The sequence below is a fragment of the Etheostoma cragini genome, chromosome 20, assembly GCF_013103735.1.
Source record: "Etheostoma cragini isolate CJK2018 chromosome 20, CSU_Ecrag_1.0, whole genome shotgun sequence".
NCBI lineage: Eukaryota > Metazoa > Chordata > Actinopteri > Perciformes > Percidae > Etheostoma > Etheostoma cragini.
Window position 1 is genome coordinate 15,596,427 of NC_048426.1, and position 14,810 is coordinate 15,611,236.

Consider the following 14,810-nt stretch of genomic DNA (forward strand, 5'->3'; position numbering starts at 1 on the left):
AGTATATCGAAAACAGTACTAATATACTATATCAAAAAAAGTCATAGTATAGTATGTCGAAAAAAGTCATGAAAAAGTCATAGTATAGTATGTCGAAAAAGTCATAGTATAGCATGTCGAAAAAGTAATAGTATAGCATGTCAAAAAAGTAATAGTCTAGCATGTTGAAAAAAGTCATAGTATAGCATGTCAAAATTCTTTGTTTTTGTCATAAAGAAACAAGAATAGTCCTTTGGAGAATCTGGGCATCGATCCCACTACCTCTCGCATGCTAACCAAGCACTCTACCATTTGAGCTAATTCCCCTGTTTAAAAAGGGAGAAAAAGTTTTTTAAAAAAGGTCAAAGAAAAAGACATGCAAAAGCAATAGTATAGTATATTGAAAAAAGTCACAATATACTAAATCAAAAAAGTCACAGTATAGTATGCAACAAAAAAGTCATGAAAAAGTCATAGTATAGTATGTCGAAAAAAGTCATGCAAAACTCATAGTATAGTATGTCAAAAAAGTCATAGTATAGTATGTCAAAAAAGTCATAGTATAGCATGTCGAAAAAAGTCATAGTATGATATATCAAAAGAGTCAAATTATAGTATGTCGAAAAAAGTCGTGAAAAACTCATGGTATAGTGTGTCAAAAAAGTCATAGTATAGCATGTTGAAAAAAGTATTGGTATAGCATGTCGAAAAAAGTCATAGTATTGTATGTTGAAAAAAGTCATATTATAGCATATCGAAAAATATCACGAAAAATTCATAGTATAGTGTGTCAAAAAAAGTCATGATAAAGTCAAAGTATAGTATATCGAAAACAGTACTAATATACTATATCAAAAAAAGTCATAGTATAGTATGTAGAAAAAAGTCATGAAAAAGTCATAGTATAGTATGTCGAAAAAGTCATAGTATAGCAGGTCGAAAAAAGTCATAATATAGCATGTTGAAAAAAGTCATAGTATAGCATGTCAAAATTATTGGTTTTGTTGTAAAGCAACAAGAAGAGTCTACAGTCCTCTGGAGAATGTGGGCATCAATCCCACTACCTCTTGCATGCTAAGCAAGCACTCTACCATTTGAGCTAATTCCCCCATTTAAAAAGAGAGAAAAAGTTTCTAAAAAAAGGTCAAAGAAAAAGACAAGTAAAAGCAATAGTATTGTATATCAAAAAATGTCATAATATAGTATATCAAAAAAAGTCACAGTATAGTATGTAACAAAAAAGTCATGAAAAAGTCATAGCATAGTATGTTGAAAAAGTCATAGTATAGTATGTTGAAAATAGTCATAGTATAATATGTCAAAAAAGTCATAGTATAGTTTGTCGAAAAAGTCATAGTATAGCATGTTGAAAGTCTTTATTTTTGTCGTAAAGCAACAAGAAGAGTCTAAAGTCCTCTGGAGAACATGGGCAATAATCCCACTACCTCAAACCTATAACAGAAGAGTGGCACAGGGGAGACAGGTCCAGAGTTTTTTTTTTTATTATTATTTGGTACCCATGAATAGATAGCAGGTATTTGAGTGTTTTTAGAGTGCCAGTAGTCATCTTGCTGATTGAGAAACTAAAAGCTAAAAATGCCCTGAATATGTTACATGCATAGTAATGTGCCCATATCATAATAAAGTGTGCTTTGGATAATGAAATGTTGCCAATTTACATCTACAATGCACCCTGTACATAGTGTCATTGTGTTTGTGCTGAGAATAACATTTGGTACATCAACTCAAGTTAAGCATCTCTCTCTACCTTATTATCAAGAGGTTATTGGTTTATGACAACTATTAATATGACCTGTACGGTGCATTACAACGACTCTAACAGGAAATAATAGGCGATTTACTCATTCGGCAGTCTGTCATTGTAGCAGTCCCTGGGATCATGGGGGAGCTGTCTGTCCAAGCACCTTCAGTCTGTAGAAGAGGTCTGAGGACACAGTGGAGCACAGATGCCTAATTCAGTGTGCGGTGCCCGTTACAGGTCAAATATTTCCAGTTCCCAGTTGCATTTAAGGGCTTTGACGTCCATTCACTGAGGAGTGTTGCTCCAGTTCTTTTCCTCGTCTGTGTGTCTTTGGAGAGCCAAATCTTCCCCCAACTCCATTATGGTCCAATAACATGCACCATTTTCCCCAGAGTCATTAAACACATTGTGATTATTAGATGGAGAGTCACAGCATACATTTTACCAAACAAACATGGGCAGGTTTAATTGTTTTAATAAAACCAAAGATGAGATATTCATGCAGTAAAAGAGCAACAAAACATAACTTATCCCATATTGGGCGGCAGGCCTTAATATCTCCATGATCAGAGAACTAGTTTTGACATCATGATGTCCTGTGATATGTGAACCTAGTTTAATACAGTCTTGTATCACACGGTTGCTGGTCCTGTGGTTGAACCACCACTAGATGGACCCATGGCACTGGAAACCTTAAAAACTACACTATATTAGGAGCCCTGAAAAGCATGTGGACACATAACACATGTGACTGTGCACACTAGAACAAGGACTAAAGTAAAAGCTCAAATCACTGTGATTTACACTACCATGTGGGCCATGTTATTTTAAGCTTCTCAGTTATTCACACATACTTTGGAATTCCTAATTTGACTGTGTAGCCTGAACATTTTTGGAACTTTAAGCCCAGAATTTCAGTAAACCGAATATGCCAACAGGATCAATGAATCAAAAGACATTTGAATGCAACAGTGCGGTGTGAATGCTACATTAAGCCCTTATGCCAGATTTTGGAATGTAATGAAGCCTGAAAAGTTATACCTTCAAAAATCAATTTAACATCTTGCAAACAATTACTTTGTATATTATTTATTACTGCCAAAATTATGTCGACTCTTTAACTGACATGTCATGTGCTTCATAAGTAACAGATATAATAAAAAAGGTTCTTTCTATTTTTTATTTTTTAAATAAAAAAAAAAGTGGTCTCACACTTTATTTATTGCTGGCTGCCTTGTCAGTACAGAGACATATGCAAAATAGAATGCTGATTTGTGTCTGTGTTGACGTGTCTCTTTGACCCCAGCTGTTTTAGGACAACTAAATCAAAAGTTATTTTGTTGCAAATGTTGTGGCAAATAGCTTTTAAACGTAGTTTTTATCAAAGAATGTTGTTGCGACACCACAGATGTGCTTTAACATCCAATAAACATGTATAAAAAACAAAATGAAAAGAATATAAACTGGTCAGCTTGGTCGACAAAGAGCCTAACAACCAGTTTGCCAACTAAGTGATGAAAAGAAGGGCAGCCCTAGTCTGAATGTGCTTATACTGTATGCTGCATGCCATGTGGTGTGCTGGCTGAGTTTCCCTCGTCAGCGTTTCCTCAGTGGTTCAGTTTGGGGCGTGAGCCCCGGCAGGCCCAGAGCTGCAGTAGCAGTGTGGCAGCAGTCCTCGGAGCAGTGTATGAGAGCATCCACAGCAGCCATGTCCAGCCCAGCTCCACTGTCTGTGACCCAGCCCCCGCCCCTGTGTGGCGGTCACCACTCCAACAGGGTCTGGCTGTGCCCCTCCAGCACAGGCTGTGTCAGGATGACTGCATCAGACCTGTCAGCCGCTTTCCCGTCAATGACTTGCCCTACAAGGTCAATTAAAACAAAAACACATTACTAGACTGAGATGATAAAAGTACAAGTACTTTATAAATCTAAAATGCTTGGTTGCAACCATTTATGCGACTAGCATGTTGTCTTTTTCACAAATACACATCCTATTACAGGTATAAAGAGCCACAACAGAGTGTAATATGGTTATACTTTGCAAAAGCCACTGATAGTGAGCCAGCCAGTGTTGTGTTAACAGCCCCAGCTCCAAATGACTTACCACACTGCGGGTGAACTTCTCCAAGGAGGTGCGGCGGCCCTGTTCAGTGTCTGCTGGCTGCTGTTTTGGGAGGGGGGGAAGCAGGGTGAGTGTTTGGGTCAGGTAGGGGTGTTGACGGGGGGGGGGGGTCAGGGTGCGATGTAGTAAAAAACGGGCCAAGCATAGCAAAAATGAGGGCCGAGGACAATGTGGTAGTTGCATTTTTTTAGGAAATGGAGTGGGGTCAGTGACAGGCCAGCAGAAGGAGCAGTGTCCAAACGGGAAAGGGCAGAAAGGCTAGCATGAACAGAGGCAGCTATGATTTGCTGAAAAGCTCCATATTACACAGTAACAGCTAAATGATGTTCGCTTAGCTGCACACATCTTAGGAACTACACTGATAACCTACGGGAGTCAGAAAACATAACACACAAAATCACCATCACTGTCAACAACTACTATACTTTTCAGTCAATCTAAATACTATATGTTGCTTATCTGTTGCTTCTATTTAGCATGACAGTTTTTCCTCTTTTACACAGCAGTTTGCCTGTTCGACCTGAGTTTCCTTGACGTTTTACATAATTTAGCAGTTTCCTTGCACCTGCATCTTGGGCACAGCAGTTTTGCATTTTTTAGGGCTCTGTTAGTCGTCTCATGAGAGCATCAAACTGCAGAATGCCAGACTTTGTTAAAAACTGACAAATGACATTGAAAGAGCCTGCTTTTGTAGCATGTAAGTGTGATCAGATTACCTTAAATCTAAAACCTTGAATTGTTTGAATGACTTTTCCTATGTCTATTTTACTATTATCACTAACTATTGGTGGAAGAAGTATTCAGATATTTTACTGTATTATTTATACCATAGTGTAGAAATAATCTATGCAGAATGGCACAATACACAATTCTATATATTCTACTATTAGATTATAATCATTGATGCATTCATGCATGCTCTCATTTTCTCCCGTCTAGACTATTGCAACTCTCTTTTAACCAGCATCAACCACAAATCCCTCTCTCGCCTCCAGCTGGTCCAGAGCTCAGCAGCCAGGCTTCTCAACGGTTATAACCGACGGCATCACATCACTCCAATCCTAGCTCCGCTTCACTGGCTCCATGTCCGTTTTAGAATTGATTATGAGTTTTTACTGATTACTTTTAAAGCTCGTCAAGGTCTAGCCCTAGTATATATCTCAGAGATGCAGACCCCTTACAAGCCGGTTCACAGTCTTAAATCCCCGGGCTGGGACCCTTTAAACCGTTCCAAGGTCGGTGGCTGTGCCTTCTCCATCAGGGCGCAACATGCCCGAGGAGATAGACTCGCTGAATTGGAGACTTCTTTTCACAGTTTTTAAAACACACTTTAATAGACTTGCTTTTATGTGATGCAGTCTCTTTATTGTCTTTCTCATTGTCTGCCTGTTAACTCCATTTTGTTATTGAATCGTGATTTGTTTTTCTGTCCTTTAGTGCTGCCCCATCTCTCCTTTTTCCCTTTCACTTTGTTGTGCATTTATGGGTATGTGTATTAAATTGATATTGAGTGTATATTTTAGTGTAATTAGACCCTCCCCAGTCAGTAGATCTATCAGTATCTTCTGCTATCAGTTAATTTCTACTGTATGACAAGCTTCACTGTGATTGGCACAACTTTTTCAGAGTGATTAGACCAGTGAGAGTATTTATTAATCACCACACCTCTGGTCTATATTCCACTCCCCCCTGCTGCCCCCCCACACACATACACACAGTTACACTTATTACTTGCTTAGCACAGACGCTTAGCACTTGGGCAATTAAGATAAGGCCCTTTGTCTATCTATTGCTGACTACATACTAAATTAGATATGAAACTGGAGTGACAAAGTGACAAAGTGACAAACTTTTGTAAAAAAGGAAAGGGGTTAGAGAGCACAGCTCACCTTCTTTCTGGCTAACAGGAGATCTTGGTAGATGTTGGATCGCAAAAAGCGTGCATAGCTGTCACTTTTCATTAGCTTGAATATGTGCTCCTGCAATAGAAAGAAAAACTGATGAGTGTGTGTGGGCTTTGGAGAAAAGGGAGTGTAAATAAAGAGAAGTGCAGAGTAATAAAGGAGGTCTGTTTACAGTAATGCAGTGCATGCATGTGTGATTTGGAGGCGGTGATGCAAAGAGTCCCGTGAGACAGAGCTGAGTAATGTCCTGCCAGTGAGAGGCGTTCCACCTCACACATTGCCAACCCACTTAGAACCAGAGGAATCCATGGTGAACCGACCGAACAACCTATTCATGGCATTACTCGCCTCATCAGGCCCTGGCACACACACACTCGGTAATTCATCTTTAATCCTCTCTCTTTCTGTTCCTCAGTGCCCTCTCATTCATTCGCCAGTGTAACATGAGTGGCGTGGACAGGTTCTGTGTTTCTGTTGGCAAGCGGATGGGAGAGGAAGTAAACGGCTGCAGTGTGTGTGTGTGTGTGTGTGTGTGTGTGTGTGTGTGTGTGTGTGTGTGTATATAAATATATGTTGTTTCTATGAAGGACACAGTTTCAGGACCTTATATGTACCACTAAATCCCTTTCTATGTAGCATTAGAGAAGTATTGATGGGCAGGCGCAGGTACAGGCGCAGCTGTGTTGGCACTCTGTGTTTATTCAGATCAGTGTGAGTGTGTGTGAGTGAGTGTGTGTGAGTGTGTGTGTTCATGCGTGTGTGAACATGAACATGTATAGTCATGTTACTTCGTCCATGAGTAAAGAAACAACAGAGTCCACCTGAGCGTCCTCGTAGCTGTATCGTGCGGGGTCTTTGAGGTTCTGGCTGGTGCGTTCGTAGCTGTGAGAGTCCAGGTTGATGGAGCTCGTTGCTCCCTCGGCCAGAAACTCCTGCCAGATCTCCTGCGCCCTGGAGGACACTTCGTGGAGCGGCCGCCGCTTCAGATCCTGCACTGCTAACCAGAACCTACAACAGCATGACATCTAATCAATAACAACTTCCCCAAAATATGAAATATATACAGTGTATATAAAATTGTTAATTTGCTACGTTAACTTGTATGCTGACAATGCCATTTATTGTGATTACTGAATTAATTTGATAATACTTATAAAATATATGAATATTGATGAAATATTATTATTTCTACAATGTTAACACACTTGTTTTGACATAACAATGGTGGAATTATTTACATAAAAGTAACAATAATACATTGTAAAAATGCACAATTGAACTTTTTACTTACATAAAATGAGTATGTCAGCAGTAGTACAAGTACTAATTAGTACTCAGTTACTAGTTACTCAGTTACTAGTTACTTAGTACTAATTACTCAGTATTGTTATACATTATTATTTTTATTGTTTCTGCATGTCGCAAACATGTAAGAAGCATTTTAACAATGTACAGTAGCAGGTCAAAGTGAAGCAAAGTTTTGTATACTGTTCCTCATATTTTACAAGGTTTTATATGTAAAAAAAACTAATTCAGCAAAGTAACTATAGTTGCAACTGTAGAGTAAAAGTCTATTATTTCCCTCTGAAACGTAGTGGAATAGAAGTATAAAGTAGTAAAGTAAAGTACAAGTACCTCAAAACTGTCCTTAAGTATGATACTTTATTAAATCATAGATCATTACATTTCTAATATGGTTATTGTATCAGCAGGTGTGACCCATTTCACATACATATAAAATCATGTGATCCATTGTTAGTATAAAATGTTGATTATAGTTGCTTTAAGAAATGCATTTCAGCCTTACCGCAGGTTCTCTGAGCTGAACTCTGACTCCAGGAACTTCAGGAACTGGTCTCTTCCCGCCGGATCTTTCAGCGCCTCTTCCAGAGAGAAGCCCCATTTCTTCACACGCTGCTGGCTGGGGTCACGACTGCTCAGAATAAAACACATTAGAGAAGAATGGAATAAAATAGGTCATTTTTCTTCATGGTGTACAGAGAGCAGATACCAGAGTAAACCTTTGGGAATGCCAGCATTACTTCTCCTTTGAGATGATAGCCCTCCTACTTCAGGACAACAAAAGTTCACCATCCCCGAGGCCTCATTGTTGGTTTAAAGAATTACCAGCCTCCTGTGGACACTTAGCACACATCCCAACATGACCCCTCTAGCCTCACCTTCCCTCCAAGTCCCAGAAGGAAGTATCATCACTGATCCAAGGGTTGGAAGGCTCTGTGGCCGACACAAAAGGGTCATATTCCACAAACTGGTCCGTGTAGCTCATTAGACTGTCGGCCACTTTGGAAACCTTCATACAGTGTCTGTCCAGCTGAATGTTCAGGAAGGTAATCTGATGGAGAGGGAGAGAGAATAATGAGGAAGCTAAATGAGGTAACAGCTCATCAGTCTGTGTCTCCCGACTGTCGTTATGATGGATGGGTGAGGCAGAATGCTGGGTAATGACCTATGGAGAAGAAGGTGACACTGTGAGTTACCTCCTTCTGAACGTCCTCTTTGGTGGCCTTCCTAGTCGGCTGGGAGCTGATGTGGACGGGACTCGGCTGGGTCTGGCCGTCATCTGGAACCCCGTAGACCGACTGGAGAATATGAGAGGAGAGACATGTTGTTTTGTTTTGATGCCATTGTTGTTGTTTGGATAAACCATGACGGATCAAGAACTCTATTTTGTAGTTTGATGAATGTCAGGTAATAGTTGTGAGACCAGCGGTAATAGTTCTGGGCCCAGGGTTCTAGTTACCATTGGCAACATCATGGCCTCAGTATTATGACTGGGACTCTTACAACTATACAAAAATTACACATGGCGGGTTTGAAGAATCTGTTGAATCTTAGATCCTTCGATTTTTGATTGCTTTTACCCACATACATTATATTTTTAAATTTGTAAAAAGATTAGAAGAACTTTACTGCTAAATAAACAAAAAAGTATATACAGGCATTGTCATATTATGTATTAAAATATGAATATACAGTACATAAGGTATATGTGTATATACATACAGTTTATGCGTAAATATAGATTTATTATTATTATTTTTTATAACACCATCTACTTCATTTTGCCATTTAGTAAGATAAAATAGTCAATTTAAAGTTATTTAAAGTGTTTTACAAAACAATACACGAAAATGTAATTGAGCAGTTACATCAATAAAACATTGAAATTAAAGTTTTCGGTGGCAAAATCGCAAACAACTGCTAAAAACTATTGTGGAGATAATAATTAGGTTTGGAAAGCTAACTTGCCATCGTCTCCTCTCCTCACCTTTTTTACCCTGTGTGGGTTCCTCTCTCTCCGGCACTTGCGAATGTCCATCTCTGTAGTGTTGACACAGCCTGGCTGTGGGAGACAATAGAAGACATTGTGTTTCTGGGTCAGATAACGGTGTTTCTCCAGCATGCATTGTCTGCGCCTGTGCTCCTCACACAATATGATGCTGTTTCTCTATTCAGCAATGTCATGCTCACCAGCGGCGTGTATGCAAAGTAACTGGTACCAAATCTGATTCTGTTAACAACAGAACAGGACTCTCAGTTAAACAGTGTGTGGAGCTGAGTCTGCTTTTTTAAGGCTTTGAATGCTAAAATTGTCTATCCATGTAAGAGTCCCCCTTTTTTCATTCTTCTTTGTTCCTTACCATTGTTAAACTCTTGCAGTATCTGACCCTCCCTTCTTTTTTTCTTTTATCATGGTTTTGGCCCGTACTCACCACTGGCCGATGGACGTCCCAGAATGCCCTCTCCTGGCTGTCCAGGATCTTCCTCTCTGCCTTGTCCTTCTTCCTGTCAATTCTGTCAACAGAGGAAACCACACATACCTCGGAAATATAAGGTAAAACACAAAAATCATGCTCCATTAATAATAACAATCTCACAAACTCACACACGTACATGTTACTACTGACAGGCCAGATAATGGAGCAAAAAGCTGAAGAGTGTAGGTCTTAACCTGTCTGCTCGCCTCACTTAGCAATGCCAGGTTTTGCTGCCGGTGGGGCCAAGCTGTTATATAACTGACATTTACTGAGCGCCCTCGCTAAATATTGTTTACTCCCCAGATATGAAAAGACGTACAGCTTTTCATATCGCCAGCACTTGTACAACACAGTGGCCACTAAACAATGTCAACTTTGAAGATATTTCTAGACAGGAGAAGAAGTTTCTCTCCTTACTATAATGCATGAGATAATAGAGCTGTGCTTACACATGCAAGCCACCAGATGGAAGACTTACTAAGAGATAGAAGTTAAGAGAATTGTGTGTGTTTAATTCCATAGGGGGATGCTTGCTGTATTTAATGCATGTAACCCTGCAGCCACAGCAGGGCATGAAAACAGAGCATTGCTAATGAGAAAAGCTTTGGCTCAAGGCCCGTCTGACACTGCACACTGAAGCGTTTTTTCTCTTCCTTGGGGAAAAAACACTCAAATTATAGATGTAATGCCGCAGCCAGTATGAGTGTATAAACCTGATCTCACCAATATCTCTCTCTCTTCTGCTGTAAATGTGTCACGTTAGTATGACTCTGATGTCATGAGACGACACGTGCTAACTCCCATTTACATTCATGTACTCACTTGACTTGAGCTTCAGCTTGCATGAAGATAAATTCCCACTTTCTGGCAAAAGCCCTCTGCAGCCGGGCAAGGTTTTCCTGGTGGAACCAATCAGGCACGGCATTAGGGGAGATGGTTACTGGAATTCAAGGCCTTTAGATGATTACGTTGTCCATTTACTGTGATGGCCACAGATGCCATATTTTTGGATTACCAATGCTGAGATGAAGCAACCTGTCACTAGTGTGTCCCTAAACACGTTACTGAGCTGGTGACTCACAAATAGGCACTGTTTTGGTATATACACTACTACTGAATTAAACATTTTGGTATATACATTTTTTGAGCTTTTTTCACAAATGAAAAGATTGACACCACGCTTGTAATGCTATAAATTTGAAGCTTCTGTAAACAGCCGGTTGGCTTAGCTTAGGATAAAGATTTGAAACAGGGAAAAAGCTAGCCTGGCTCTGTCTAAACTAAGATCACCTACCTGCCATTACCTCTGACGCTCACTAATTAAAGGGGAACCACACCCATTTCCCAAATTCATGCATGTTATTCCTATGGCCTAAGACAGTCCAAAAATATTATTAACATTAAAAACTGTATCCCAAATCAAAAATACTAGCGTGCTTAAACTCAAATTTGTGATATCATTGAGTATGAAGTCCACTAGATAGAAAATGAATTTGGAAAGTTTTCACTGAGAGGACACTGAGAGCACCCAGGGGAATGTTTTGAGTGTATTTTCTGTTATCAGAACTGAGAACACTTCAATTGAATACAACTTATTTGGGTGTAAAAAAAGAGGGAAAAAAATCAGTCTCCTATTCACTATCTATGGAGAATCTCCAGACTTTACTGATTTGAGACTTACTTGTCTGGTTTCTGGCTTTGAGAGAGAGTATCTCATGTTCATCGGAATTCTTAATTTAGGCGGTGTTCCCCTTTAAACTTGTTATATCTCATTAGTTTAATCCGTACAGAAAAGTGTAAAAACTGAACATTGAGGTTTTACGGAGGGACAAATTTCGCGACTCATACTATAACCTCATGACTGTATTGATACAACTCATTGCATTATACATTTTGCTTGAATAAAAGAAATAAAAGCTTCACAAGCTCTTTAAAATTCCATGGCGTACACATGTCAAAGCTGCGTACCAAATTTGGCATTGTTAATAAGACCACTCAAACAAGCATCTGTTGAAGATACAGTACATGACCTCATTACAAAGAGAGAAAAAAGTCTAAGTACAAACTAGCAGACATGTTAACAGTGAGAGCAATAAGGCCAGAAGACAAAAGTGACCTGAATAGGAGAGAAAGGATGTCTACTGGACAATATAGTTGCAGAGTAATTTAGAATATGTAAGTGCAGCAGATTGCTATTGTATACCAGCAGGAGATTAGCACTGCAGTAATGTGCCTATTGAGACTGCATTGATCTGCTAATGCCAAGTAGTTCTATAGATATTTCATTTTGGGGCCAGAAAATGACTGCATTATAGTCTGCCAAATGCTGCTCCAGAAAAAAAGAAATACAACCTTTGACAGATTTGTATAACAGTTTGTAATTTGATAATGGCTTTTTTCTGGGATGAATGGATCTTGGCATTTCAAGGCCCCAGAGGACACTGTAACAGCTCTTTAGTTTTTCAGTGATGTGAAACAAAACAGGAAATTCAGAGTGTCATGATATTATGGTCCATGCACAATGATAGCATTGAACTGAGAGCTTCCTGGCAATCACTTAACCAAAAATGACAGTGTACTTACAGCCTCATAGTCAGCTAGCTCAAGCCTGGCCTTATTCTGCATGGTGCGCTTGCACAGGTAAATGGCTGGAGGGGGAGGAGGGGAGAAAGAGTGAGACATGAAGAGGTAATAGAGGTAATAGAGTTAGTCAGATGGGTTGTCAGCAGTGTGACTCCAAAATAAAAAAGGAATATTTCCAATCGATGCTGCTATTTTTTAACTGAGGTCTCAACTGTGTGAACCAACAGTAATGAATGTTTTGCTGGAGCAGGCAGGCGATGTGTTCTAAAATAACAAGCCTCAAGTAAATGCCATGCAGAGAGCCGGAGATGTGTCCCTATATTTTGTTTGTCTAAGCTTTTTTCGCACAGGGTAGTGCGGGCTCCTCGGTGCCAGATACATTAAAGAGAATGGCTCTGTGAATCAATACTCAGTAAGTGTCAACAACAGAGCTACAGTGTGAGTTCTGTTTCAGAGAAACAGCTGAAGGCATTAGCAAGATCTTAATGGTTTGGAGAAAGAGGCAAAAATTGAGACACTTGTGACTCACCGTAGTCTGTGTTCTCAGGCTCCCAACAGTTTGAAGGCCAGAAGTAGGGAGACTGGTGATGAACAGAAAGTGAAGATACATAAACAGAGTTTATTAATTTATTCAAATAATCCGAATTACTCTCTTTTCTTGCCATAAGTGTCGAGATAAACAAAAATATTCTACTCCAATATAAATGGAATCTCATTTCACCCACCATCCTGCAAATAACTTTCTGGGGAGCGATGGTAACTTTATCTTTCTCTCCATATTAATGTCTTTTCTCTGTTTTTTCTATTGCAACTGATATTGCACATTCAAAGTTCATTTCCAAGTCCATTAATAATGGATCACTCACATTTATCATGAATTCTTAATAACAGGGCAGAATTAGAAATTGGTGGCACTCAACCACATATTTTAGTCCGACCATTACTCATAACGGTAATTAGCCTAAGAGCAAAAGGCTGACGCTGATAAATGTGCCTGTTTGAGTGTTCTGAACAAAAGGTTAACATGCTCTTATTACCATTATAATCACCACAGAGGATGAAGTTGAACTATAAGACTTCACTGCATTTGCAAAAAATAACAAACAGAAGACAGCTTTCATTAAATCTGGGTCTTCTACCAGTACTACCAGAATAGTATGTATTTTTAGACCAGCAAACTAAAACTTACACTAAGCCTATGTCACTAAGCCTTACAGCACAGCTATGGAGGCTGGCCAATGCATTTTACATTCACCGTGGACTCTATTTAGATGCACTGATGACGGGGGCCTGTTGCAGTATGACAACATCAGAGGGAATATTTTTAGCCTCTGCTGAATGAGCAAGTGTGACACACACTGTCCTCCCTGCATGGGCACAATAATGGCTTTTAATCTTATGCAATAGGAGGTGAAGATAAATGCATTCAGAGGTAGATTTAGGAGGAGGAGCAGCGGCTGGTGACAGTGAAAAGTGCAGAGCCAGCGTGCAGCCAGCTCAGTGCTTCCCATAGGAGAGCCTGGCGAGTGTAGCTGGACAAGATAAAGATGCAAATGGCCCAGTCACAGTGATGAGTCACCGTGGAGCCTGAAAGCTATCAGAGGGACCTGTCCAAGTTCATGCTTGATCAGATAAAGCAAAAAATAAATTAAAAAACTCCAACAAGCCCGTAGGCCTTGTTCTGCAGCCCACCTCACGCTCTGATGCAACGTCCATCAGGGATATACAGTATTGACCTTCGTGGGTTGAGTAATAGGCTTAGTAAGGATTGCTCTCATTAGCATCACATAATAAACATATCCCTCTTATAACTACCTTCTAATTTTTCTATATTTAAAGGCCTCCCATTGCATACCAAAGATATTCCCATGGTGAACTTTCCGTACCTGAAAGCGATAAAGTGTTCCGTCATCTTTAAGTGTCAGGACATGGTCAGAGATGGGGAAGATGTAGCCATGGGCAGCGATCAGACTCCCAAGGTGGATGGCTTCAGCTGGTGACATGACAGAAGGCACACAGAAGGGGGGGTTGAAATTGCCTTCCTCTTCAATTGAGCACTATTGTGCTTTTATGTAATGAAAGATTTCTCAACAGACTTACCTGGATCCTCAATAAAAAGGTTTTTCATCAGCCACTGAACAATGTCCGCACCTTGGAATCATAAAACGATTATGGTTAGAAGTGGAGTCAAAGTTCTACATGCGCAATTGTTTCAAAAAGAGCTGCAATCGACAAATAGTAATGAGCTTTAAGGAAGTCTTTGTCATATTGTCTCCCTTCTAAGCTGTGGGTCAAAGCATACATAATAACACAATGTTAACAGGTTTGCAGTCCTGTCTCTCTCTCTCTGCTCCTCGACAGCACTATATTTGGCCAGGTCTGTGTGCTTTGGCAGAGGCTGCTGAGAATGATCGTGAGGGCATCGGGCTTGGGGGAGCCATGTTAAGCAGTGACTCCGAAACAACCCTTAGGAGAGTGGGAGTGACCTCGTCGTCCAACACTGGTGACTCATCCTCATACACAAGCACACACAGATGCCCAAACACAAGAAGGAGTAGAGTGCATACACAGATGGACACAGGCAGAAAGAAGGAGAAAAAAGGTGTGACAAGGGCAGCACACCAAAGGCAGTTCCCTCAGTGGCTTATTGGTTAAAACATCATCTCCCTCCAACTGTAGAA

The 14,810-nt window shown here is 40.0% G+C and overlaps 1 protein-coding gene and 1 long non-coding RNA gene across 7 annotated transcripts in view; one reads left to right on the forward strand and one right to left on the reverse strand.

Moving 5' to 3' along the window:
• Window positions 1–1,091, forward strand: part of LOC117936324 — a 7,615-nt gene extending 6,524 nt beyond the window's left edge. The window contains exon 2 of the long non-coding RNA XR_004654919.1: window positions 992–1,091. This is a non-coding gene — a long non-coding RNA (uncharacterized LOC117936324). The remainder of the gene's footprint in view (window positions 1–991) is intronic.
• Window positions 1,092–1,457: 366 nt separating this feature from the next.
• Window positions 1,458–14,810, reverse strand: part of LOC117935804 (regulator of G-protein signaling 6-like) — a 40,861-nt gene continuing 27,508 nt past the window's right edge. For 2 of the 6 annotated variants that reach the window (XM_034858316.1, XM_034858319.1), the window contains 14 exons: window positions 14,230–14,280; window positions 14,016–14,122; window positions 12,659–12,710; window positions 12,130–12,194; window positions 10,369–10,445; window positions 9,502–9,583; window positions 9,057–9,131; window positions 8,266–8,367; window positions 7,948–8,120; window positions 7,575–7,700; window positions 6,589–6,775; window positions 5,753–5,842; window positions 3,846–3,905; window positions 1,458–3,600 (listed from right to left, as the gene is read on the reverse strand). In XM_034858316.1, coding sequence (XP_034714207.1) covers window positions 3,550–3,600; window positions 3,846–3,905; window positions 5,753–5,842; window positions 6,589–6,775; window positions 7,575–7,700; window positions 7,948–8,120; window positions 8,266–8,367; window positions 9,057–9,131; window positions 9,502–9,583; window positions 10,369–10,445; window positions 12,130–12,194; window positions 12,659–12,710; window positions 14,016–14,122; window positions 14,230–14,280 — 1,298 coding nt within the window. In that variant the 3' untranslated portion in view covers window positions 1,458–3,549. Of the gene's footprint in view, window positions 3,601–3,845; window positions 3,906–5,752; window positions 5,843–6,345; window positions 6,515–6,544; window positions 6,776–7,574; window positions 7,701–7,947; window positions 8,121–8,265; window positions 8,368–9,056; window positions 9,132–9,501; window positions 9,584–10,368; window positions 10,446–12,129; window positions 12,195–12,658; window positions 12,711–14,015; window positions 14,123–14,229; window positions 14,281–14,810 lie in introns of those variants that run through there. The other 4 variants (XM_034858320.1, XM_034858321.1, XM_034858323.1 and 1 more) reach the window with 4 other exon arrangements.